The 26,545-nt window shown below is 38.1% G+C and overlaps 2 protein-coding genes and 1 non-coding gene across 4 annotated transcripts; 2 read left to right on the forward strand and 1 right to left on the reverse strand.

The window, feature by feature from the left end:
• Positions 1 to 346: 346 nt before the first annotated feature.
• Positions 347 to 26,517, reverse strand: CCDC43 (coiled-coil domain containing 43). Of its 2 annotated transcripts, none has more exons than XM_027099010.1 (5): positions 26,269 to 26,517; positions 22,840 to 22,927; positions 21,038 to 21,173; positions 19,656 to 19,714; positions 347 to 474 (listed from the first exon to the last, which is right to left on the reverse strand). In XM_027099010.1, exons 1-5 carry the CDS (start codon positions 26,470 to 26,472, stop codon positions 407 to 409), a joined length of 555 nt encoding a protein of 184 aa, XP_026954811.1. In that variant the 5' UTR covers positions 26,473 to 26,517; the 3' UTR covers positions 347 to 406. The 2 variants fall into 2 exon arrangements, with proteins under 2 accessions (XP_026954811.1, XP_026954810.1); XM_027099009.1 differs by lacking the exon at positions 347 to 474 and adding an exon at positions 17,601 to 18,505 and having other exon boundaries at positions 26,269 to 26,507.
• Positions 2,284 to 14,064, forward strand: MEIOC (meiosis specific with coiled-coil domain). Its single transcript, XM_027099012.1, has 6 exons — positions 2,284 to 3,378; positions 5,391 to 5,495; positions 7,659 to 9,528; positions 10,033 to 10,167; positions 12,778 to 12,958; positions 13,394 to 14,064. The coding sequence occupies exons 1-6, from the start codon at positions 3,203 to 3,205 to the stop codon at positions 13,621 to 13,623; spliced, it is 2,697 nt and encodes an 898-aa protein (XP_026954813.1). The 5' UTR covers positions 2,284 to 3,202; the 3' UTR covers positions 13,624 to 14,064.
• LOC113615953 (small nucleolar RNA SNORA11) lies at positions 5,706 to 5,835 on the forward strand. Its single transcript, XR_003431168.1, has one exon. It is a non-coding gene; the product is annotated as a small nucleolar RNA SNORA11 (small nucleolar RNA).
• Positions 26,518 to 26,545: the final 28 nt, after the last annotated feature.

Here is a 26,545-nt window from a genome sequence, read left to right on the forward strand (position 1 = left end):
TTTGGTAGAGGATTTTTTTCTCCATCAGATCCAGCACCACCCCCACTCCCACCCCCCAGGCCATTCACATAGGTGTTTAAATTGCTCCATGTTTAGGACCAGACACCCGGTAACAATATTTTTTTTTTAATAAATTTATTTATTTATTTTTGGCTGCGTTGGATCTTCGTTGCTACGCGCGGGCTTTCTCTTGCAGCAGTGGGGTGTATTCTTCGTTGCGGTGCGGGGGCTTCTCGTTGCGGTGGCTTCTTTCGTTGCCGAGCACGGGATCTAGACCTGCGGGCTTCAGTAGTTGTGGCACACAGGCTCAGTAGTTGTGGTGCACGGGCTTAGTTGCCCCGCGGCATGTGGGATCTTCGCGGAAGGAGGGCTCGAACCGGTGTCCCCTGCATTGGCAGGTGGATTCTTAACCACTGCGCCACCAGGGAAGTCCCCGGTAACAGCATTTTAAATACAGAGTCTGCAGAATACACACTGGTTTCGAAAAAAAGTTAAGGAATAAGATTTTTCGTTGATTCTTATTTTTGTCTTGTCCTCAGCATGACGTGATGCCAGAAATGTAAGAAAAATCTGTATTTACTAAGACCATAAAATATTTCTTCCTTCCGGCGTTTATTGTAAGTCGGTGCAAACATACGTTTTATAATTTAAATTTTTCTTTACTCTTTTATTCTCTGGCTCTAACAATGTCTTTGGTGACATGCTGCCTTTTACCTCACGTAAAACATTTAGTTTTGTTGTTAATCGTGTTAAATTAAGCTTAGGTTAATGTAAGCCATTTTCATTTGAAATTATTTAACCAGGACATCACTGTTGATATTGTTATACTTTGAATTATAACAATATCCTGAAATAAATAATTTTATTTAATTCACACTACAACCTTGTATAGTATTATACCCACTGTACAGATAGAGAAACTGAGGCTCAGAGCGTTTGACTTGTGCCCTAAGTGACAAAGCCCATGTGGAACCCAGCTCTTTTTCACTGCCAAGACCAGCATTCCACTGCTCTCTGTAATGTTTACATGACTACTAAAATTTACTTGGATTTAATTTCAGTTGATTAAACATAACAAGGATAAAGTGATACATTTTGCAGTTATCTAGAGTAATTAATATGCCAACCCTAAGCATTTGCATATTTAATTTCCAGAAATATTTTGACTGAGAAGGATCCAGATATTTAAAGTATAATTGTTAGAATCCACCACATTACTTTAGTTGCTTGTTTTATCCTGGCATATTACAGTTAAATCAATCTTTTAAAAGGATTTTTTCTAATACTTAAATCTTACTTTAAAGTATAAAATATACTTGAAATAATACTCCCAAAATACATTTAGTTTCACATACTGTTTACTTCATTTGATATTATATAATCTGAAAATGCTTATTTTGTTTAAGCAACTCTTTCAAAAAATGAACAATTATTTATGTCACTTTGGATACTTCAAACCTAAAAGAGAGTTAAGGGGGTCTGTGATAAAAACTGCAGAACTAAAGAAATAAAATTATGAAAGGTTCTAACAATAAAATCCTTTATAAAAGTTACTGCTAACAAACAGAAATTTTGGAAAGGCAGTTTTTAGTGGCACTCTTAGCAAAATCCCTTCTGTGCCTCAGTTTCTCCAGCTTCAGAATAGTCAACAAAATATAAGCTATAAATGAGAAAATTATAATGTGTAGGTTTCAAATAGTAATCATAACTGGAATTTAAACAAATGGCTGTAAAATATTTGAGATTCTTGAAGGTGAGTGATTAGAAGGTATTAATTTTCATATATTATTGGTATAAACTCAGTGAATGTTTAAAGTGTTATTTTTCAATTATCATGTCTATGAAGAACAGAAGTTTAGGAATGTTTTGATCTAAACATGTTTTATCTCTTTTTACATAAATTTCGATTAAGAGAATGAAAGCAATTAGAAAATATTTTTAACCAGGATTATATACCTTCTATATTTATAAGAAAATACTATTTCTACTGTGTTTATGCCTGGATATTTATAGTTATTACATCTCACGTTTTACTAGCTCCTTATTTGGAGAGTTAAAAATTGTGAATCTGGGCTTCCCTGGTGGCGCAGTGGTTGAGAGTCCACCTGCCGATGCAGCGGACGCGGGTTTGTGTCCCGGTCCGGGAAGATCCCACGTGCCGCGGAGCGGCTGGGCCCGTGAGCCATGGCCGCTGAGCCTGCGCGTCCGGAGCCAATGGGAGAGGCCACAACAGTGAGAGGCCCGCGTACCGCAAAAAAAAAAAAAAAAATTGTGAATCTATACTTTCAGACTATTTTAAGTATTTAAAATTTGAGGGGGCAGTATTTTCACTGTACCTCAATCCCTTTGGGAAGGAGGCAGGACTTTTAATAATTCATTAAAATCTTAAAACTCAAACTTTTTATCTTATTTACTCAAAATTCATTATAGAAGTGTTAAGAAAAAAGAAAATGAGCTTGTTTTTTCTTCTAATTGTAATATCTTTAAAATTTCTTAAGATATAACATGTCTCATCTCATTTTTACACTTTCTCTTGGAAATAGAAACTAGGCTGAAAATTAAAGATATTGTTTTAAAAGGCCCTAATGTAGGAGTAAGAAGGCCTTGAGATTGGGTTTTAGTTTTGTCACCTCTTAGCTCAGTAACTTTTAGCCTCCATTTCCTCATTTTTAAAATATAGAGAATATCCATGTCATAAAGTTGACTGGATACAATAATGTTTGTGGAATTTCTTTGAAAATTCTATGTAAATGTACATTCACTTTTTTTTTCACAGATTGGGGGCAGTAAGACTGAGTTTTGTAAATGATTTATTAAAAATAATACTGCTATAGTCCACATAATGCTCATCTGTTCAAAAAATTAAAACTGCAATAACTGTAGGTGTTTTATACCAGTGATAAGCAACAGGTACTGAACGGGACCAAAATTTTCTTGGAATAACCACGCCCACTTGTTTACATACTGTCTATAGTTGCTTTGGTGCTAGAACAGCAGAGTTGAGGAGTTTCAATAGAGACCTTAACACAGCAAACGCTAGAATATTAATTATCTGGCCCTTTAAAGAAAAAAATCGCCAACCCCTACTGTAAAGTAAGCATAAGTGGCTAAGTCTAGATTTGTCTCCCAACTCCTCAAATTTCCTATTATTTGGCTAATATTCTGTAATAAATGCAGTTTTGATTGTGTCTGGTATACAAACATGTCTTTAAAATTTCAGAGTGAAGACAGTGTTGACCTAAGGCAGACCTATGCTCCACTTTCTTCATCAACAGAATATGCAAGTTCTGTAGATTCTTCACTTTTCTATGCACCATCGTCTATGTACGGAGATGATATTAAACAGCCCTCTAATTCTCAGATCAGTGTAAAGAACAGGTAAATTAATAAATTAGATTTCTCAGGCTAAATGAAGTGTTTTTAAGTTTGATTACATGGGAACGTAGTTGTATTAGCCCTTTGTTCCCTATATCAGCATTTTTATGTTATGGCATAATTTTGTTTATCAAACTTTTAGGAAATCTTAAACAGGATAGTTACATGTGTATAATTTTTTCTTATTACTTTTTTTCATTCATTAGAGGCAACCCTGAGTAAATCTTAAGTTCCTCTTTCTAAAGATAACTTATATAAATGAGTTACCGTTTTTCAATCTATTTTTTTAATCCAATTCTAAATTTTCGGTAATTTTTCCTTCACAAGTATACAACAAACAGGATTTTATCAAACATAAGATACTTTAATTATTTTTCTGTTCAATTCCAGTAATAATAAGGGCCTACTCTATGTCAGATTCTCTCCTACTGGGGATATTAGAATTAACATGGCAAAAATTATCCCTGCCTTTATAGATCTTACAGTAATGATGATGATGATGACGACAACTTGTCAGGCACTGCAAGTATAGTGAGGTTTGAAAGAAGTAGTATAGAATATTATGGGAGCTTACTGCCAAGAGAAGCTTAAGGGAGTGACAATACCTTTATGTTAATTATAATAAGGGAGCAGTTAATAGAGGCCGATGCATCTTTAGTTTAACCAGGACATAATTATTTTTAAAATCTACTAATTAATTAAATAATTGTTAAAAAATTTTAATTTGGTAAGTTCTCTAAAATAGTGATTTTATTAGAAGGACTATATAACATATAATTCTACAAAAAACAAAAATATTTTTTAAGTTGATACTAGTTCATTGAAAAACCTCACACTTTACAGAAATATATAAAGGCAAGCAGAATTTTACCATAACCTTGCCTCTCCACCTCCCAGTAACAACTATTAACAGTTTGGTATATATTACATAGAATATTTTTCTAGATATATACTAACATTATTAAACAAAAAAACTTTATATTGAATCTTTTTGAAATAACAAGATGTAGTGGAAAAAGCATTAGACTTGTAGGCAGACCATTTACTCAGCAAGTGTATAGTAAAGCATGGCAAATCACATGCCCTTGCAAAATTCAAGTTTCTTAATATCACACATGATCATTTATTCAACAGCTTAACGATTACTAATATCTTCCCTTCCTATGTTATGAAGATCAATGAAATTTTGAGTGTTATGCAAATATAAGGTATTTTTATTTATTTCTAAAATGTCCTAACACTATGAAATGATAGACATAAAATATGAAAAAACAAGAAATTACAATTTAAAACAACATATTACTTCTAGGAACAAATTACCCCAAATCCATAAGCGGTAAAAAGGCACCAATTTTCCATCTCCTTGTGGCTTTTACATTTTGTATTATTTAGATAGTTTTAGTCACTAGGTAGGATTTCAGGTACATGGAGTACCAGTCACTTCTTCAGCAAAGATTTAGGGGTAGCCTCCAAATCTTTTACATTTAAGGGACAACTGCAATGTTGCTGTGATATCTAGGATGACCATATCACATTTCACTTTTTAATCCAACGTTTAGTATGAAGAGTCACAAAATAGAGCAACAGGTTCATATGGTTTTCAAATCACAAATGGAAAAACTGAGCAAGTGTTGTTGATGTAATGATGTATACTAGGACTAAACATGATTTCAGGAGCAGCCATGGTACCAACCGTGTCTGCAACATCATGGATCATAGATTTGTATCTTGATCACCTAAAACGAATAGCATGTGTTTTGGAGAAATAAGAGGTAAGCATACATTGTGAACTAGACATAGGATTTGGAATGAAGGAGAAATACTTATGTAACATAAACACTATGCTAAAGTGGAAAATATTCTGAGTTCCTGTTCCCTTTTTATTTGAAATGATGGTATAGAGTCAATCCAAATATTTTATCGAAAAATAATGGCAGAAGTCTGGAAATAGAAATCAATATATTGTATTTCAATATGAGCAAAAGTATTTACATGTGATATTCATTTATCTTTAGGATTCAAACAGAAAGAAATGACTATGGTAGTGAAACAGACTTATATGGACTTGTGTCTAACATTTTGGAAGAGCAAGATAAATCACAGCCATATTTCACTGAGGGGTTAGTATATTATATAAGCTATACAGTGTGTAGTAAACCTTTAAATTCCCAGGTACTAGATTACCCTATTAACTTTTATTTTTAGTTAATAGAGGATCATCTGACAGTAGACATCTTAATTCAGATATTTGTTTCGAGAAGGCTTGATTTTGCTGTGGTGCTTGCCATACAATTGAAAGTTTAATTTGCTATTAAGAACTTTCATTTGTTGAGATGTGCTTAGAGCAGGGGGTCTGAAGAAATGGCTCGTCTGTTTACAACATACCCGACAGGAATCTGGGTTCATTGTGACAAGGGGCACAAAACTTGTGGCCTTCCTATGAACAAATACCCAACACGTATCCCCCTGCACCTCCATGTGGCTGCTGGGCAGGACCAGTGGGACAGGGCTCAGTACTGGAAGGAAAGCTACAGCATGCAGTGGGGAAGTTTGCCACGTGGAGCCTGTCTGGTCCACGTGTGGGTGGGCCATGAATGGTCTTATAGGCATAAAGGCTTTGAACCCCTCTCTTCAAAAAAAGCAGAAAAATAGATTCCAACTTATGACATTCTGGAAAAGGCAAAACAATGGAGACAATAAAAAGATCAATGGTTGTCAGGAGTTTGCGGGGAGAGAGGAGATGAATACATAGAGTACAGAAGTTTTTATGAGGGGTGAAAATACTTTGTATGACATTATAATGATTTTATGTCATCATACTTTTGTCCAAACCCATAGAACATGAAACACTATTCACTTCGTAAAGTGAACCCTAAGATGAACTAGGGATGTTGGTGATTTTGATGTGTCAATGCAGTTCAGCCTTGGTTAAAAAAAAAGTCTTAAAATGAATTAACACTCGGGGTAGACGTTTTTGGCAAAACTTTTGTTTCACTTTTATATATGTATACACATTATATATGTGTGTGTTTGTTGGATTGTGATGTAAAATGTGCTTTTTAGATTAAAAAAGTTTGCAGGCTACTGTAGTTATACTGGCAAATAAAAGACAAATTAATTTTTTTTAAAAAAAGAACTTTCATTTGGAAACTTGCATAATTATTCTTGCATAATTCAGAGCTATTTCCCTTGAGTTCATGAGCTAAAATTTGGCTTAAAGAATATACATTCCAAGGACTTTTATACTTATACCTACAAAAATAAAACTATCATTACTGCTGTGCAGAAATATGTATGGATTTTATTCATACGGTAAAAATTTTTTAAGTATGCTTTAATCGTTTTATTTGGGTGTGGAAGCCATGTTATGCGGCACGTGGGATCTTTAGTTGCAGCATGCGGGATCTTTGGTTGCGGCCTGTGAACTCTTAGTTGTGGCATGTGGGATCTAGTTCTCTGACCAGGGATTGAACCTGGGCCCTCTGCATTGGGAGCACGGAGTCTTAGCCACTGGACCACCAGGGAAATCCCAGCACATCTTTTTTATTTAAAAAACATTGAGGTCAACAACACTTTTGTATTATATAATAACTTAATTAAAAGAAAAACTTATTTTGGTTTCTACTTACTATATATAAACAATTCATGTGGGGACTTCCCTGGTGGTCCAGTGGTAAAGAATCTGCCTTCCAATTCAGGGAACACAGGTTCGATCCCTGGTCGGGGAACTAAGATCCCACATGCTGCGGGCAGCTGAGCTTATGCACCTCAATGAGAGAGCCCGCGTGCCACAAACTACAGAGCCCATGCACTCTGGAGCCCGTGCACCCCACAACTAGAGAGAGAAAACCCACACGCCACAGCTAGAGAGAAGCCCGCGGGTCGCAACATAAAAGAGCCTGCATACCTCAACAAAGATCCCACGTGCCGCAACTAAGACCCGACACAGATAAAAAAGAAAGAAAGAAAAATAAATTAAAAAACAAAACAAAACAATTCATGTAAGACCATGTAGTCACCAGCCTCAGGCCTTAGTATATGTCTCTTGGGAAAGTATAGTGAAGACATATTAAGATTACAATGCATATTTATATAGCATATAGCACATTTCAAGTTATAGTTATTTGGATGTAATGGCAGCTTATAAGGCAAAGTTGGAAAGGATTAGAGATTGGTGAGGTGGGGCAATATAAATGTTTTTGAAAGCCTTTCCTACCTTCTCCACTAAGAAAATAAAGACTTTTAAAACCTAAATTGTAATTAAATGTATTTACTTGTTCTAGGACCTGCTCCTCCAATTTAAAGTCAGTTTGGCCAGTGAACACAAGCAGATTTGCAGATCACCATGACCTCTTAACAGAAACCAAAAGGCCAATAGATACAGCCATCTCTCAGCAAGCTTTTTATACTGGTGAATCTGTGTCAGCAGTGGAAAAGCAGTACCTGCATAATAGTAATCTGATACCACAACAAAAAATAGATGAACTTTATCATGGATTTACTGGTTTAGACCTTGAAGAACAATGGATGTACCCCTCACGAAGTGATCATTCTAACTGTTACAGTATTCAGACAAATGATACAGCTAAGACGACATTTCAAGAATATCTATCTATCAAAAACTGTTTTACACCCCACATTGGTCTGTCTGACATCATGAAAGAATCAGGAGTTGATACCTACTCTTATGGAAGAGAAAAAATATGTGCTAAAGGTCTTGAAGCACCATTACAGCAAAAGAGGGCAGAGATGTTTCTTTCCCAATTTAATAGATACAATGAAAATGCAGATTATTGTAGATACCCAGAATATGCTTATCCTAATAAGGCTAAGCTGAATAAGTGTTCAAATTTTAGTGTCCAAGATAGTAAAAAATTAGCCAGTGGCACACCTGAAACACCAACTGTAGAAGCAGACACCTACACAAAGTTATTTCAGGTTAAACCAGCAAATCAGAAAAAAATGGAGGCGACAATACCTGACCAGCAGAATTTCACATTTCCAAAAACTATACCACATCTGACAGAAAAACAGTTAGCAAAGGAAGCATTTACTGCTGATTTTGGCTTAAAATCAGAATGTGGACTAAAACCTCACACAGCTTGTCCAGCTAATAATGATTTTGTCAATGTCACAGAAAAGCAACAGTTTACTAAACCTGACCCCCCAAATTCTGAGTATTTTAGGTCAGTGAATTTACTAGCAAACTCAGCAGCATCTTCAGGCAGTATCAACTTAAACAGACCAACTTGGATGAATGTCCAAACAAAAAATAACACTCTTATTCCTTATCGAAATCAAGGTAACTTGATGAAATTAAATACTCATTTAAGTGCAGCTTCAAAAGGTTCTAACCATTCTTCAGATTTCCTGCAACTATCATCTACAAATTTAACAGCAAATAGCAATTTATTTCAGAAGTATTGCCAAGAAAACCCTTCAGCATTTTCTAGTTGTGATTTTGGTTATAATGGTGCAGAAAGAATTCAATCTGTCAGTCACATGAAAGGACTGACAAAGACTGGAGAAGAAAATCTCTTTGAATCTGTTACCGATAAAAAAATAAAGCAGCCAAATGGATTTTATGATAACTATTCAGCTCAGCAGTATGGGATCATTGAAAATGTAAACAAACATTATTTTCAAGCTATGCCCCAGAGTGGCCATTATGACCCTGAGGAAGGGCCAAAGCATTTAGATAGCTTATCTCAAAATACATATCAAGATCTGCTGGAGTCACAGGGTCATTTTAATAGCCACAGACAGGGAAGTGGAGAGAACAATATTAATAGCCGTGTGAATCGCACACAGGTGTCATGCTTTTCTAATAATTATATGATGGGAGATTTAAGGCATAATCAGAGTTTTCAACAACTTGGTTCAAATGGGTTTCCCCTAAGATCCACACACCCACTTGGCCATTCAGTTGTTCCACTGTTGGATTCCTATGATTTGTTTTCTTATGATGACTTAAGCCATTTAAACCCGTATTTCAATGATATGATGTATGGTGATAATTCCTTTTCTGGTTTTGTGCCAACTTTTGGATTTCAAAGACCAATTAAAACCCGTAGTGGACCAGCCAGTGAACTTCATATTCGTCTAGAAGAGTGCTATGAACAATGGAGAGCATTAGAAAAGGAGAGAAAAACGGTAACACAAAACTATCCATTTAGGTGTAACTTAGTATATCCCCTTTGCCTATCTTCATTTTATTTACCTTAGTGTAGCTTAAGAAAGAGTACTTGCCTTATTTTTAAGTTGCATTCTTCTATAATGTGTAGTATTTGTTAAGTTCATGACTATAGAGAATTAATTAGGTAATTTAGAGACTAAAAATGCTTGGGGTTTAAAAAAATTTGTTATTTTAAAGTTTATTTTGCCTATTAGGTAGACTTTTTCCTTAATGGGTTAAAAGTTTATTTCTTTGAATTTTCTAAGTATTAAACTATTGGAGTGTTTAGGTATTTTATGCATTAAGTGTGACAGAAAAGTACTGTGGTACTGTGGTTTGTATTTGTTGCCTTTTGATACCAAAACAATTTTTATCTAAAGGAGTAATTTTCAATTTACTTCTTAGGCCTATGAGAAATATTATTCATGATTGAATCATATTTAGAAAATTTAGCATCTAAAAGTCATATAATTTTTTTACAGACTGAATTGGCCCTTGCCAAAAATTATCCAGCGAAAAAGGTATCGAGTACTAATAATACTCCAATTCCAAGGCTAACCTCCAACCCATCTAGAGTTGATCGCTTAATTGTGGATGAACTTCGAGAACAAGCCAGAGTAAGCTGTGAAAATATCCAATAGCAGATTTTTTAAACTGATAAAATTTTAAAATGCTTCAGCAAGTTAGAATTCTGAAGGATTTTAAAATCACATTTATGTGTAACTCCCTGAAATGTATTCTTTTCCATGTTTGGACCTAGAACTATTAGTTATTTAGGAAAGGGAAAATAGCCCCACTCAGTCATTGAAATAGTAGGTTTAATAGTCTAAGTGGTTCCTCTTCAAGAAACCCAAATTAGCAATGGAACTAATCCTCAACAGAAAGAAAATTCTTTTTAAGCAAAAATCATTTTGCCTTTTACAGGGAAAGTCCCATTTCTTAGTCACAAACATTTGTTTCCTAGCTTCATGAGCAAACTGCTTGCATTATACAAGATAGTAAATTAACAGAAAATTACCATATCTCATTTTCTTAACTCTGTACTCTTAACTTTATTTTTGGCTGCATTGGGTCTTCGTTGCTATGCATGGGCTTTCTCCAGTTGTGGCCAGCGGGGGCTACTCTTTGTTGCAGCGCATGGGCTTCCCATTGCGGTGGCTTCTCTTGTTGTGGAGCACAGGCTCTAGGAGCATGGGCTTCAGTAGTTGTGGCCCACGGACTCTAGAGTGCAGGCTCAGTAGTTGTGGCAGACGGGCTTTGTTGCTCCGCGGCATGTTGGATCTTCCCAGACCAGGGCTTGAACCCGTGTCCCCTGAATTGGCAGGCGGATTCTTAACCACTGTGCCACCAGGGAAGCCCACAGAGTCTTATTTTATTGAACATTAGTTTCTTACTTGTACCATGCTGTCTTTAAAATACAGATATGAACTACTTCAATGGAAAAAGATTGATTTTACCTAGCTTTCAGCCTCATTCAGTTGTAATTTTTAATCAAATTTGTAAATTTGTACAATGGAATTTATCAGTGGTATAGTCAGATACTGACATGGGTTATAGCCAAACGTTATAAAAACTTAGGTCTTCTGTTTTTTTCTTAAAACTGTTCCAAGTTAAATTTTCTTTTTCTCAGTAATACATTTCTAGGCAATAAATCAAAGGATTGCTAACTGTGGATATTAAGAAATATACTTTTTCCAGCCTTACTTAGGCTTCACCCTAATTTAGAAGGTTATGTTTATAGCTGTTATAATAATTTTGTTTATCTATATTTAGCAACATTAGATCAGTAATACACAAAGGGCAAAAATATTTTTATGTGTACCACTTTCTAGTTTGCTGGTTTTGTGGAATTCTGAAAAAAATCTTTTAAAAGTTTATTAAGGGCTTCCCTGGTGGCGCAGTGGTTGAGAGTCCGCCTGCCGATGCAGGGGACAAGGGTTCGTGCCCTGGTCCGGGAAGATCCCACGTGGCGCGGAGCGGCTGGGCCCATGAGCCATGGCCGCTGAGCCTGCGCATCTGGAGCCTGTGCTCCGCAACAGGACAGGCCACAGCAGTGAGAGGCCTGCATACCACAAAAAAAAAAAAAAAAGTTTATTAAAAATCACCTGTGTAAATTTCTTTCTTTACACTTATCATTTATTCAAAATGATTGTCTTATTTTAAAAATACATAATTTGTAGTTCACTGGAGGTTTTTCTATGGTATTTTCTTTTGTTGTCTTATTTTCCCCTCAAGAATCTGGCTGGTTGTATAGTTGGGAAGAAAATATTTTATACCTGTACACTTGTGTTTTCTCCATGAGCTTAAACTGGGATAGACTTATTCCAAAGAAACTTGATAGGAGTGTGAGGTTAGAGGCATCATTCAGGTGCTTATTAATTGAGAGGTATTTTTCTACTCTCTCCAATCACTGAACACCAAGTTCTTAATGTGAATTTTAAATCATTTAGCTCCCAAAGGCAATTATTGTATTTATTTGATGTTCAAATCCTACTTACTCAAAAACTGCTCTTTCCTACACCTTACAAGTTTAGAATTTCAAACAAGTTAGGCATATACAACTATGAAACGTACTACCCTTACTGATATACAGTGCTCTTCTTTAAGCTTAATTAACCAGAAGATTGAGACTTCCTGATTTTCCTTAGCAGTTTTGACAGTTATAGGATTTATTTTGTATTAGTTCAGCATAAGTTTAAATTGGTATTTTCTGGATTATGGATTCCTTAAAACTACCGCTAGCCAGTATTATTTCTGATTTCCAAAAGGAGAACTTTGGAGGCCCAGAAAGGAACTGCTGAAGTCAAGATTAATCAATCTAGGATTTCTCCTTTTTAGCTCAGTTTTTTTCCCTTTTAATTACAGTAACTCCTAATAATGCTCTATTTGCAGGCTATTCTCTTATTTGCCAAAAAGAATGTCATATCTTATATTTGCACTTACTGTTAATAACATGGAAATATTTGAATGTTTGACTTTTTCATTGTTGCTTATTCCCAGTAACTGACTACCCTTAAACCTTTCAGAATTAACATACACAAATAGGTACAAATACAGACTTTCCATCTTTGTTTCCTCCAGCATGGTGTCAGGACATAGTAAGCATTCACTTATTTATTGATTATTACTGCTCTCATCTCTATTCTGCTTCATTGAAGATTTGTTTTAAGTTACTGACAGGGCAATGTGGTTACATGCCTCATCAAAATTTAAAATGTTTCCCTCAGGTTGTGACTTTACTGGGCAAAATGGAACGGCTTCGAAGCTCTCCCCTTCATGCCAGTATCTCTACAGCTCTTGATAGACACTTGGAGTCCATTCACATTGTACAGTCACGTAGAAAGGACGAAATTGTTAATGCTTCAAATCGGCAAAGGCAAGGTGTTCCTAGATGCCAAGATGACAGAGGTACAAACATTAATGCATATTCTTTTGATAAGGCACTGAGATAATTTGAATGTTAATAAAATCAGACTCTAAAGTTAAAGGGTTGAATTTCTAACATTTATACTTATCTAAAGAATAAATTGTTAAATGGTGCCCACATAACTTACTCCAGAAGTACTTTGATCTATTTTGCTAATATTACCCATTTAATTATAATAACTCTGTTAAAGTCTGTGTTCTACCTAAAGCATAGTCATGGTTATACAAGTCAGAAATAAATACAAGTATCAACACTTTTAAATATTAAGTCAAGTACTTTGGTTAGCTCAGTCAATAGCCATCCTTCTTTTATAAAAATAATGTTTGATCATTTAGTAGCACAGCACGGGGTTTTATGAGTTAAGGGGTACTTAAATGGCATCTGATATGAACTGACCTCAAATATTTCTTTTACAGATGTTTTTGCCCTTGCTTCAGCAATTAAAGAGATGTGTGTGGCTACTCGGAAAGCACGCACTACCCTGTGGTGTGCACTGCAGATGACCTTGCCAAAAACAGCCAGTACAGCTGGCCAAACAGATGTGGAAAAGGCTTTACAAGATATAGTAAACTGTGAAGATAAAGTCCATGAAAGCCTAAATAGTAGCAATCCAATGAACCAGAGAGGTGAAGCAAACAAACATTAAGGAAATGCCAGCAGAAAGAAGAATAAAAAGCTGATAAGTAAATGTATCAAAACATGCTAAAAAATGTTAATGAACTTGTCAAACTTGAAAATTTCATTACATTAATTTTCTTTCAGATTTAAAGGTAATACCTTAATGAAGTCTAACTTCTATTTAAAAATCTTCTATTTGGAATGAATCAGATGTAGTTTAAAGTGAACTCAAAGCTAAAGTTGACCACCCTAGGGGTTCCTGGGTAGTCAAAGATAACAAGTTTAAGTAAATTAAATATTTCCTAACAGCTAAAATATTGCTGAAACCCATTCTGCAGTGCAGGTAAATGCAAATGTGAAATTCTTCTAGAAGATGTTTCATTTAGGTCTGCCTTAGTAAGTATAATTCCAAATAATGAATCTAAGTGACTGTAACCCAATTATGGCTACAGTCTAGTAACCAAGACATAGTTTTGATTGTGATATAAAAGTGTTTTCCTTACAAAACTGGATAATACCTAGGAAACAAAGGAAAACAAGGATGAACCCAATGTTCATGTAAAAATATTTAAAATACTACCATATTTATAAATTTGAAATCTTAGTACCTAAGTATATGGAGGAAAATGCATCTGATTCTCCTAAAGCAGGGATAAAAGTGCCAGTGAAAAGACCATGCAAGTTACTGAATATAAAGCCTGTTCAAATCATTTGTGTATATTCTTTAAAATTTAATTATACTATCAATTATTAAATATTTCCAGTTTTAAAGTATTTTAACTGAATCAAAAACAAAACATTTCCTTTATCTGGATCTTTTAGACTTGATGCACAGTAACTAAAATAATGATTATTGTTTTAATATCCTTAGTTTGCTGCCTTTTATGAGGGTATCACGAAGTTCTAAAATGTATTTTTTTAAGGTTAATCTTTAACTTGTTTAGTTTGCAATTGGTTAGTGTATATTTTGTGTAGTTCTGTTCATTAGTTTGCTTCTGTATTTTTTTAAGAGCGTTCTTGAAAGCTTGGCTTTTTCTGTTTCTCATCACTTAATATCTTTGTATGGAACCTGAGTAATTCATTAATATGAAATGTTGGTATTATGTGACTCAGAAGATCTTGGGTTTTAACATTTCTAGCATGAGTTAAACTATAATATAATGTACTGATGAAATTTAATTGAACTATCCTTGACTAGAAACACTAATGTTTCAAATGTTGGTGTGTTTCCTAGTTTTAGAAATCCTGGTATTAAAAAAAAAAAGTGTAATCACACCACATAAATTTTCTTTAGATGATATTCAGAAGAAACTGATTGAGAATGCAGGGTTAACTGTAGGGAGAAACACTTTGATCACTGAAATGCCTTAGAACTACCCAAATGAATTACATTGAGGGTAGTCAAATAAAATAGGTCATCCCACCACAGTCACTGTATAGAAAGTGGTTAAGTTTGACGTAAGACATGTTGGGTGTTATGAAAACAAATATTGAACTGAATTTAGTCTCTCAGGAAAAATAAATAAATTACTTTGTTGAAAATATTTAGTTTCATTTTTTTACATGTTTGTATTAGTTTTTTTTTTAATATTTATTTATTTTCTTTTATTCTTTTTTGGCTGCGTTGGGTCTTAGTTGCAGCATGCGGGATCTTTCCTTGTAGCGCGCCAGCTCTTTGTTGCGGCGTGTGGGCTTCGCTCTAGTTGTGGCTTGCGAGTTTTACTCTCTAGTTGTGGCACACAGGCTGTCCAGGGCGCGTGGGCTCTGTAGTTTGCAGCACACGGGCTCTCTCGTTGAGGCGCGTGAGCTCAGTAGTTGTGGGAGCCGGCTTAGTTGCCCTGCGGCATGTAGGATCTTAGTTCCCCGACCAGGGATTGAACCGGCATCCCCTTCATTGCAAGTCGGATTCTTTACCACTGGACCACCAAGGAAGTCCCTGTATTAGTTTCTAACATTAAGAGTCACTCATGCCAGAAAACCAATTAAATTTCATTTAACTGATAAGAACTGGTGGTAAGTTTTAAATTTCATTATTAACACATAAATAATAGTGTTAGTAGATAATAAACCAATGCCATTCAGATATCCTTAGATCTAACCTGACCTCCTTCAAATAAATTTTTGTTCTGCCTTTGTGCTATTCCTGGCAAACCAGAATAAAAATTCTGGGGAAACTTTTACATGACAGTGGTCAGAAATTAAACACTAGTCCATTAACAAAATACAAACACAAAAATTCTTTGAAATTCTGTTAATCAAGTCATGCTTTGGATAACTCAAGTTAGTAGATTGTTCCTTTCTATTGTATACCCTCTAATGGATGGTTCTTAAGCATTGTACTTCTGAATTACAACCTATGAATAATCTGGTACTATAACGTTTTAGAGGGTTGGGAATTAATGTTATGACCGAAATTCCAAATTTGGCCTAAAATGTCAATCATACCACAGAAAATATGGTTGTTTAAAATTTGCCTTTTGCAGTATTGAATATTTTAGACATAAAGGATTTACTGGCACCTGAGTTAACTGGATAACCTTACTCAAAGCCTAATGAGCTGATCCTCTTTTTCTGTTTAAGCATTAGTTCAAGTGTACACTAACTATAACCTATGTAATAGAGTCCCAGAAGAAAGAATTGCCTACTGTTATAACAGATTGAAACTAGAACCCTTCAGGGGTCTATGGATATAACTTGACTCTGCTTCAGAGACCAAAATCAAGGTGAGAACCAACCAAAAATCCAAAATATGGGTTATTAAATTAAAATAGGCTCTCTCATATGCTATCTGTAGCCACAGCCACATATGAAACTAAGACTCCAACAGTACTTCAGAGACTTCAAAACCAATCTACTGACTGTCCAAAAGAGAAGGTAACCTTTCTGATCTCCTAATATCCAACTCATAGAAAGGAAAACTGAGGCAGAGAATTTATAGATTCCAGGAAGAGGTTCTACTAGCAGAAGAGATAACTGGGCTAATCAGAACATAAGTAAAATTCAAACCCATTCCTAAGTGACTATCCACACAGAACTCACTTCCAGGTGGAAGGAATCAGAATAAATCAGAAGACAGTGATTTAAATAGTTTATTTTTTTAAAAGGTGGTTATTTAAAAAAAATTTTGCAATGCCACGGTTATAGGAGTGTATAGAGGTGACACATCATTTCCTTAACCATGCGTTTTACCTTCCACAGAAAGGTAAAAAAATTTGTTAATCTCATAGTTAATGGTATAAAACAGAGGTCAGCAAACATTTTCTCCGAAGGGCCAGGTAGTAAATATTTTAGGCTTTAAAGGTCACATAAGGTCTCTGTCACATATTCTTTCTTTTACAGCCCTTTGAAGATGTGAAACCCGTTGTTAGCTTGCACCGCACAGAACCAGACTGGGCAAAATTTGGCTGCTGGCAGTTGTTCGCCCACCCCTGGTATAAAATATCTACTTTCTGTCTTGACAGAGGAATTGCTGTCTTCAGGCTTCTTGACAGGCTACTGCCTGAAGTAGGGAAAGGCCTATTTACAGCCGAATGTGGCTTGTGACGAAAGTAGACATGGAGGAGAGTTCCTACTCACTTTTGACTCTCCCAAGCAGTTTTTCCATTCACTCACTCGTTCAATAAATTTGTTGCACCTACTATGTACAATCTTAAATATCTTTGTGTTAGCAGAGCTTTCCAGTGTTTCTTCCTTAAAAGGGTTTCTTTAAACTTGTAATTATCAGGTCCTTATATGTTTTAGGGCAGATCAGGATTAAAATCTCTACTAGCACTCAAGAGGATTCATGATTATAAAAAATGAATCTAGCTAACAATGATATCCTTGCACTCAATACTGACACATCCTTCTTAAAGTCACAGCCCAGGGCTTCCCTGGTGGCGCAGTGGTTGAGAGTCCGCCTGCCGATGCAGGGGACACGGGTTCGTGCCCTGGTCCGGGAGGATCCCACATGCTGCGGAGCGGCTGGGCCCGTGAGCCATGGCTGCTGAGCCTGCGCGTCCGGAGCCTGTGCTCCACAATGGGAGAGGCCACAACAGTGAGAGGCCCACGTACCGCAAAAAAAATAAAAATAAAAATCACAGCCCAGATAAGGAAAAATATATAACTATCTCTTATTAAAAGACACTTTGTTTCCTACCATAGGCTGAAACTTTTAAAAAATCTCAAATGTAGAACAGCCACCAAATAACTTCTCGTTTTCCTAGTTTGTTGCCATGTAACATAAAGTCTGGATCCAGGTGGGGCTCTTCATCAGCTTCCTATTTCAGCCATAAAACAATACATTTAGGGGTGAATACTACTTCTGAAGCAATTGACACTCCTACATTTCATCTCAGGGAAGGAGTGGTCATGATTCTGCTCCTTCAGGACAAAAACTGTCAGCTTTCTGAATATTCCTGCTCTTTATCCCAGGTGAGGGAAGACTTTTTAAAGTGGCCAAAAGGAGTACAGGACTTCAGTATTAAAATATAAAGATTGCCCCCATTCCAGATCTTTGGTACAGACATCAACTACAATAATCTGCTTACCCACATCACAGAGACATGGCACATTTTGTAATTAGAAGTGTTTGTGATTTTCCTTTTGACCATGTAAACAAAAGGGGAAATGCCTTGGGAAACCACTTTTGCAATGTTTTCTCATTTCTCTTAAATACACAAGTGCACAACCAGTTCTCCCTTTGACCAAGTTCATGAGGAGAAAGAATAGAGTGGACCAAGGTTATCGCTTTCGCTCTCCTCTTTGAGTCCTTTTCTTTTCCTTTTCCTTGCGCTCCTGCTTGGCTAGCTTGTCCCTCTCCCTCTGCAGCTTGTCCTGTTCCTTCTTCCTTTGGGACTCATCCCGAAGAGAGTCTCGCTCCAGTTTTCGGGCATTAAGGACATCTTCCACGTTGGTGTTTCGAAACAGGGCTACAGGTGAGTTAAGGGATGAGGGTCCAGGTCACACAGGTCTCAACTACTGCTCTCTCCTCATTCTTGCTGTCATCTCTCTACATGCCAAGTCTTCAATACTCTCTACCTATCCCTAGTCTTAAAAAAAAACCCTTACGTTTATCTTTGGTCTAATGGGAAATCCTAAAACTACCATTAGTAAAAAACTAGAATAAAAATCTCATTCAGACTTATCTGAGTGTTAAATATTTCATGAAAATGAAATTTCATTCTACAATAAGTACTTATATCATTCACTGACGCAATATTGTATAGTATCCAGGCTAGTTTTAGTAACTAGAGTATTAAAGTAACTGGCAAAATTTTTATGTACTTGGCATTATTAAAATGCTTGAAAAGAGTTAAGTTGTTTAACCTTACTAAACTTTATCAGGTTGCTTTTTACCCTAGACCACTAAAGCTTAAGTGAAAATCATGTTCTAAGGAAATAAGTTTAACCAGTTAGAAAATACCTAGCCAAAAAAACTTTACTCTTCATTTCTTACAACTTTAAAACATAACCTGTTACTACCAGACAAGCTCCTCTTTACACTTAAAACATAATTTTTTTCTGCTTTAGTGCTTTAAAATGAATAAGTCTCACTGAAATAACCCCCCTTCTCAGATAATCCACCATACTCCTCACCTTTAAGGCGGATTTCTAAATCCACGTTCTCTAGGAAGCTGCTCATAGTGATTCTGTTGGTAGGGATTTTCCTCAGCACGTATGTTCCAATCTGTCCGTATTTTAACTTAAAGTCTTCAGTGTTTGTAGTCTCTTTCCACTGAATTATAAGATCTTTGAGGACAAAGACCAAAACTGCAATATTGTTCTATTTGCTTCCACATTGCTCGGAAACCCAGCGCCATATGCAGGGAATATAGATTCTCATTTTCCCTTAGAAATCCTTTCTCTAACCCTTTCACAGTTCATGTTAACATATTTTCTTTGGGGAAAATTCTTGCTAAATTGACTATTTAGTACTGTCCTAGGACTGAGGCTCACAATGCTGGCCTGACCTGTGTCATTGGAGGTAAATGGAGCCCCCAGCAAGGACAGTAAAATAAAAACTGACCCACAAGAATATTCTATGGAGGAACACATGGGGATGGACACAGAGAAGGATACATTTCTCAGAACCAGTGCTCATCATGGTGGCACCTGAATCATCCTTCTCATCTGCTTCAGTGAGTGACGTTAAGGAAAGTCAGATGGAAAACAAAGGTTAGCACATCCCAACCCAACATCAGAAAATAGTGACTAAGGTGATGGGTAGGAAAAGCACGCTGAATGGAAGGACTCTGTCAGGGATATGACGGTAGACCCGGGAGAGTCATCTTGGGAAGTCTCAACTTGGGGAAGACTGCTCAGAGCTTCTGTAAAATCCTTATCTCTCAGAGGCTGAAAAGAAACTGAAGCTGGTCTAGGTGGACTGCCACATTACCTGGGAGCCAGGGGATGGCAAGATAACCTCAAAAACAGTGGTTCTCAAAGTGTGGTTCCCAGAACTTGTGAGAAACACACATTCCTGGGCCCCATTCTGGATCTACTAAATCTAAAACTGTGGGGCATAAGGCCCAGCAATCCTCCAGGAGAACCACTGCTTAAAACATTCTTTTCTAGCCCAAGAAATGAGATTTTGTAGTTGGAACCTCAGCTCTGCCAAACCTGGCAAGAAAAATCATGAGGGAAAACTAGAAGAGGAGTTGGCCCCAAAGAGCCTGAGAATTCTTTCCTAGCCTAGTGACGTTTCTGGTATGACGTCCACTCCATTCAAGCTGGCTCAGTAAGCTAGGCATTCCCTAAACAAACTTCAAATTCACAGGAAACCAGATCTGCCCCCACCAGCAACACCTGCTTTTCACACAGTCCCCGCTCAAATTCCAGGTTTATTCTGGTGTTGCTTTGGGGGGTTCAGTCTCACTTTGGGGGTTCAGTCTCACTTTTATTAATTATGTGGTCACTGGAATATTAAAAAAAAAAAAAATTCAAATGAAATTGCTCCAAATTTGGGAATCCAAATTCAAATCCAGGTTCTAGTCCTGGTTTTGCTATTAATTCTTTGAATGTCTCTGATCACCCATTCATCTCTTAGTGCCTCAGTTTCCTTATCAACTGTGAAAAAATATAAAGATGGATTATACATGTAACACTGTACTTCATAGAAAGGTATCATACAAATGTAAAGAATCATAAGTGTAAATCAACTATAAAGAATCACAGCTAGAGCATATTTTCTGAAAACACAGTAACAGTGGTCCATTCAGGCATTATTTGTTTCACACTGAAGTTTTCAGGAACATATAGATTGTGTCTTAAAAAATGTAAGTCCAGTATCAACCATTCCAACATCATTCCTCATGCCCACCGAGGGCTACAGATCACTGCCATTTCAAAGGAGAAAATTAAGCTATAGAGGGGGATTGGCAGCTTCCCAGAGCTCACTGTAAACCAGCAAAGGCTTTTGGCTCAAGCCTCAGGGAATGGCGCTGAGACTCCAGAAAGGATATTCCTCTTCGTCTGTCACGTCAGCATACTGCGCCAGGAGCGCAGCTTTCCTCTGCTTCTCCTCTTCTGACACCATCCTGGGCTTCACCACAATCTGCGCCTGCTTCTCAATGAGGGTGGCAATGGCCTGGACCTCATCTGGGAGGTGGTGGGAGGGCAGGGAGGGACAACAAGGTTGTATGTGAGAGGAAACATGCTCACCGAACCACTAGTCCACCACCCTGGCAGTGCTTGGAGTAAAGGCAAGGGCATCTGCTGACTCCTTAGAGCTCTGGGGTGCAAAGGAGGTGCCTCGGGGGCCAATGAGAAAGGCAAGGAAAGGCCGTGAAGGCCAGGCTTTAGGTCTCGTATTCGTCTTCAATCAGAGCAGCCCTGCTTTTACTTATTTTATATAATGAAGTTCTGCTGCTTTAAAAAAAAAAAGGTTAAAAAGCACTGCATTAGAACCATAGACAATGAAGCCTCCAAACATGAAACTTTCTCTCCTCTCAGCTCAGAAGCCAAAGAGGGAATCTAGCACCAACTTAAGCTGGCCTATTTCATGTTGATAATTATGCTAGGTGAAATTCTTATACTATTTTAAAATAAAATCATCTGTTAACTTCTCCATTCTCAAAGAAAGGAGGCAATGGTGTAAAGCAGTGATTCTCATGCCTGGCTGCATATTAGAATCATCTGGGGGAGCTTTAAAAAAGATAGCAATGCCTGGGTCCCCACCCCAAAGATGTTTATATAATTGGTCCATGGTGCAGCCCAGGCACAGGCACTTTTATTTTTATTTTATTTTATTTTTGGCTGTGTTGGGGCTTCATTGCTGCACGTGGGCTTTCGCTAGTTGCGGCGAGAGGGGGCTACTCTTCACTGTGGTGCGTGGGCTTCTCATTGCGGTGGCTTCTCTTGTTGCAGAACACGGACTCTGGGCACATGGGTTCAGTAGCTGTGGCATGCAGGCTCAGTAGTTGTGGCTTGCGGGCTCTAGAGTGCAGGCTCAGTAGTTGTGGCGCATGGGCTTAGTTGCTCCGCGGCATATGGGATCTTCCCGGACCAGGGATTGAACCCGTGTCCCCTGCATTGGCAGGTGGATTCTTAACTACTGTGCCACCAGGGAAGTCTTGGCATTGGCACTATTAAACGTACAGCAAGCAATTCTAGTGTACAGCCACGACTGAGAACATGCAGATGGCTTAGAACAGATTCTGTTCAAGTTTGGATTTATGATTTGAGCTTTCTGCAGCTGATTTGTCATCCTAATGGTAACATCTCTTTCATTTTAAAGGGTGGAGGGTTTAGCTGAATAAAGTAAAAGACCAATCATAATTTGTGTTATGAAATGAGAATATGAAAAAGATGGGAAAATATAGTTGACCCTATACCTGCAGAGCAAATCTACAAGGGGGAGTGGGAAGAGGAATGAAAACGAAAAAAGAAAAAACCACAATGAAGAGAGCCATGGTCAGCTGAAGCGGAAAGATGTAAAAGGAAAGAAGAAAACCAACGTTCAGTTAAAAAGTTAAAGTAGGACTTCCCTGGTGGCGCAGTGGTTGAGAGTCCGCCTGCTGATGCAGGGGACACGGGTTCATGCTCCGGAGCCTGTGCTCCGCAATGGGAGAGGCCACAACAGTGAGAGGCCCGTGTACCGCAAAAAAAAAAAAAAAAAAAAAAAGTTAAAGTAAGCTGCTCTGTGTTTGCCAGTTTAACTTATTTTAGGGCAAATGAGCATCCATTGGAGAAAACTAAAAACTCTTTCTCTAACAGCTGTAGAGTAAAGGTTGTTGGAGATTAGATGTAAAAACTCCAACTCTACCTTCTTTTTTCACTTTGGTGACAACGTTCTGAGTTTCCGACCATCGTTCCACAATCTCCTTGCAGATGTTAAGAAGGGAATCTTCTTCCTGCTTGGAAAAGTAGACCAATTAATTTCCTGAGAGCCCTCAACCTGAACAAAGTCTATGCAGAGGGCAGAGCTCCCCCTGCTGGTGATGAGAAGAAATCACAGGGAGGGTTTGGGAGCCACAGAATAGAGATTATGTTTCTCTTCTGAGGCTCCCAACACAGAGGTAATCCTATGTGTGAGTCCCAGAAGCCACACCTGCTAGGTCAAGAGCACCCACCACATCCTGTCAAGCTCCAAAGGAAAGGATTCTCACCAACTCAGGGCAGTCCTTCTCCTTTCGGGGCAAAAACCTGTTGCTTGAGTCAAAACTCTATGAAATCTTCCTTGGCCAATTTACTCAACTCAGAACACTCTCCAAAGTTTATCAACTTTCTTGCTGGAACATATCCACGAGCTTGCTGATCCATAATAAAGAGAAGTTAAGTGAGTAGATGGTCTCCTATACAACCATCCCTCTGTCCATTTTTCATAAGCAGACATATTCTGCACACCAACCAATCTTCCTCCTTAGCATGGTATGACAAAAAGGATGTTGGCTTTGGTGTCAGACTTACTTAAATTCAAATCCCAGATCTATGAGCAAGTTTCTTAACTTTTCCAAGCTTCACATCTTCCCAGGATTTGAGAGAGGATGAATGTGTATAAAGGGCCTACTCTGTGCTTTCACTGCCGTGGGCCAGGATTCAATCTCTGGTCAGGGAACTAAGATCCCATGTGCTGTGCACCGCCAAAAAAAAAAAAAAAAGGCCTACACCACTGGGCAAAGAACAGGCATTTCAACAAATATGGGTATTTCCCTCCATCTTCATTATGGCTGCCTTCACCACCTTCACCTTCTATCCCTCAGGATGAGTTGTCAGTATTCACATTTCCTAATGTGTCAGGCACTGTTCAAATACATAAGAACTCTCAGAGTTCTTAAAACAGTCTCAAGAAGCACTCTCAATTTAGAGATGAGGAAACCAAGGCACAGAGGTTAAGTAACTTGCCTAAGGTGATAAAAGTAATAAGTAGATTAAACAGGATTTGAACCCAAGCATTCTGGTTTTGAGCCCACGTTCTCAACCGTTATATTACACCATCTCTCAGAGAAAAGTAAGGAGAGGCAGAACACAGACTTACTGTGGATATCCTTATTCTGTACCCAACAATGGATTCCATCCTCTACCCTGCATACTTTTAGCATGCATGCCAGACATATTGGACTTCTTTGGTCCAGAGTTCCTGACTTGCAAGGATCCCCAGCAGGAAAAGCAAAGGGAGAGGAAAAGAAAAAAGGGTAGAAAAAGGAATGGAGAGGCAAAAGAGAAAGGGCACTCTTGGAGGACGAGGTGGTTTATTCCCCCAATCCCCTCATCCAAACCAAAGAAGTTCATTCCTCCATTCGTTCATTTATTCATCCAGATGGTTCCTGCCATATTCAAGGCACTAAGATGAGTGCTAAGAGATGAATGAGAAACAGTCACTAGCCTCATAACACTTACAATTTAGAAGGCTGGTATATAAACAGCTGTGACGAAATGTAATCTCCTGTTTACTAAACTCATTGTGATAATCATTTCATGATGTATACTGTACACCTTAAACTTATGTAGTGCTGTATGTCAATTATATCTCAATACAACTGGAAGAAAAAAATGTAACATCCTCCTTAATGCTATGACCCTACTTAAAGCTGCTCACCCCTCCATTCCACTCCTGATCCTCTTACAATGCTCCTTTTTTCCTAGCACTAATCATTTTCTAACATACTATATAATTTACTGATTATGTCTTTCCTTACCGGAATATAACCCTTTGAGGGCAGGGATTTCTGTCTATGTTGTTCCCTAAAGTACCCCAAGCACTTAGGGCAGTGCCTGGCCGATGGATATTTTTATCCATCAATAAAAATTTGATTAATCAGTCAATCAGCGCGGGACTTCCCTGGCAGTCCAGTGGTTAAGACTTCGTCTTCCAATGCAGGAGGTGCGGGTTAGATCCCTGGTGGGGGAGCTAAAATCCCACATGCCTCACGGCCAAAAAACCAAAACATAAAACAGAAGCAATATTGTAACAAATTCAATAAAAGACTTAAAAGAAAAATCAATCAGCGCAAGTGCAATCAGAAGGAATAAAGGGAAGGATGACAGAAGCTTTTGTTTACTGTCATTTGCTCCCAATTATATATACTATTCTTGAATCTTACCTCAAATTGTTGCTGACAAACTTCTAAATTCCTAATATTGAATCTAGCCCAATATGGCAATTGAGTTGGCTATGCCTTTTGATTTTCCTAGAATGGGAAAATAAAATAAATAAATTTTTTAAAAAGTAACTTAAATTGCTTGCCTCCTACTCTTTCCCTCTATGACCTGCAACGTAATAGTTCAAGGAAATAAGTTATTCCACTGTGTTGTATTTCCACTGAACTTATGAGTTGCATCACAAGCTGTGTTAAGGTTTTCCCATTTATAGGTCAATCTCACCAGAGCAGGCTCTGGAACTAAAAGGGGGCCCTTGCCAGGAGGCCCTGGGACAGCTGCACTAGTGTTATGTTTTAACCACGTGACCAGTCAATGAACTGCACTTTCACCAAATAAGTGTAGGTAGAGATGAGGGCAGGAGAAATGATCAGGTTGGAAAAGTGGACATCTTGGTGACTTACCACTTAAATACAGTTTAAATAAGCACAATTTCTGAATTCTTGAATCTGCTTCTAAAAGGCTAAGTATCAAGTTTATCTCTCTTCTTTAAAACTCTGATCTCTCTTACTCCCCAACCTACTCCACCCAATGATTACTGCATTTCTAAATACAGTAAAGGATCAAGCACAAAATTTGTTTCCATTCTGCCTAGGCGTGAAAAGACCTCTACCGCCTAAACTGACCTTTTTTGGACTCCTACCTCCAAAATAGGAAACCGAGAGGGTACCTCCTGCAGGCTTTTGTCAGGGGCACTGCCTCTTAAAGGGCACAGACATCTCAGAGCACTTAATTCCCCCCTCTGAACACTGTCAGCGGATGGGAATGAAATTGGTTGTTAGACGTTTATGACAAAACTCATTCAGACATTTCAACGCCTTTGGAAGAATACTCACCCAGCTCACCGACAGGCATCTGAGAGGGCCTTGTCCTCAAGAATTAGGTAAAGCCTTTCCTCTCTATGCACCTGCAACCTTCCGGCTCCCAAAACCCTGGATGGGGAGCAACCCCCTTCCCCCGAGGCCCAGGGCTCAGAAGAGTATTCCTCTCCCAGGTGAGACCACTAATCCTCTGGGACACCAAGTAGGGGAAAGGGGATACGAAGTACTGACAGGGGCCGGCAGAGAGGCTAAAGGAATGTGTCCGGGCTTCTCACCAGGAAAGCAGAGAGGATACCCTGCAGAGCGTCCAGCTTCTCCTCTTCCTCCTCCTCCTGAAGGACACCCAGGATGTAGGCACCGTAAACGGCTCGGTCCACTCCCAGCGCCTCCAACCGTCCGTCTAGCCACGATTCAAAGCCGCTGCCCCCTCCATCGCTCTCGCCGGAGGCAGCAGCGGCCACTGCGCTGGGCGCCGCCATCTTGGGGCCAGGGTCCTGCCAGCCCCCAGGGCGCCTACCGCGGCGCCTGACGGGCCGCGCCACGGGCTCACTG

The sequence above is a fragment of the Aethalodelphis obliquidens genome, unplaced genomic scaffold, assembly GCF_003676395.1.
Source record: "Aethalodelphis obliquidens isolate GAN/ISIS:26980383/991018 unplaced genomic scaffold, ASM367639v1 scaffold126, whole genome shotgun sequence".
NCBI classification, from domain to species: Eukaryota; Metazoa; Chordata; class Mammalia; order Artiodactyla; family Delphinidae; genus Aethalodelphis; species Aethalodelphis obliquidens.

Bases quoted from the DNA above. Each gene is read 5' to 3' on its own strand.
- MEIOC (XM_027099012.1), top strand. From the start codon at position 3,203: ATGTCTTTAAAATTTCAGAGTGAAGACAGTGTTGACCTAAGGCAGACC. The intron at 5,496-7,658 runs GTTAGTATATTA...TACTTGTTCTAG, and splicing joins CAGCCATATTTCACTGAGGG to GACCTGCTCCTCCAATTTAA. The intron at 12,959-13,393 runs GTACAAACATTA...TTTCTTTTACAG, and splicing joins TAGATGCCAAGATGACAGAG to ATGTTTTTGCCCTTGCTTCA.
- CCDC43 (XM_027099009.1), bottom strand. From the start codon at position 26,472: ATGGCGGCGCCCAGCGCAGTGGCCGCTGCTGCCTCCGGCGAGAGCGAT. The intron at 22,928-26,268 runs GTGAGAAGCCCG...TTTTCCAAGCAG, and splicing joins GTATCCTCTCTGCTTTCCTG to GAAGAAGATTCCCTTCTTAA. The intron at 21,174-22,839 runs GTAGAGTTGGAG...ACCACCTCCCAG, and splicing joins CACCAAAGTGAAAAAAGAAG to ATGAGGTCCAGGCCATTGCC.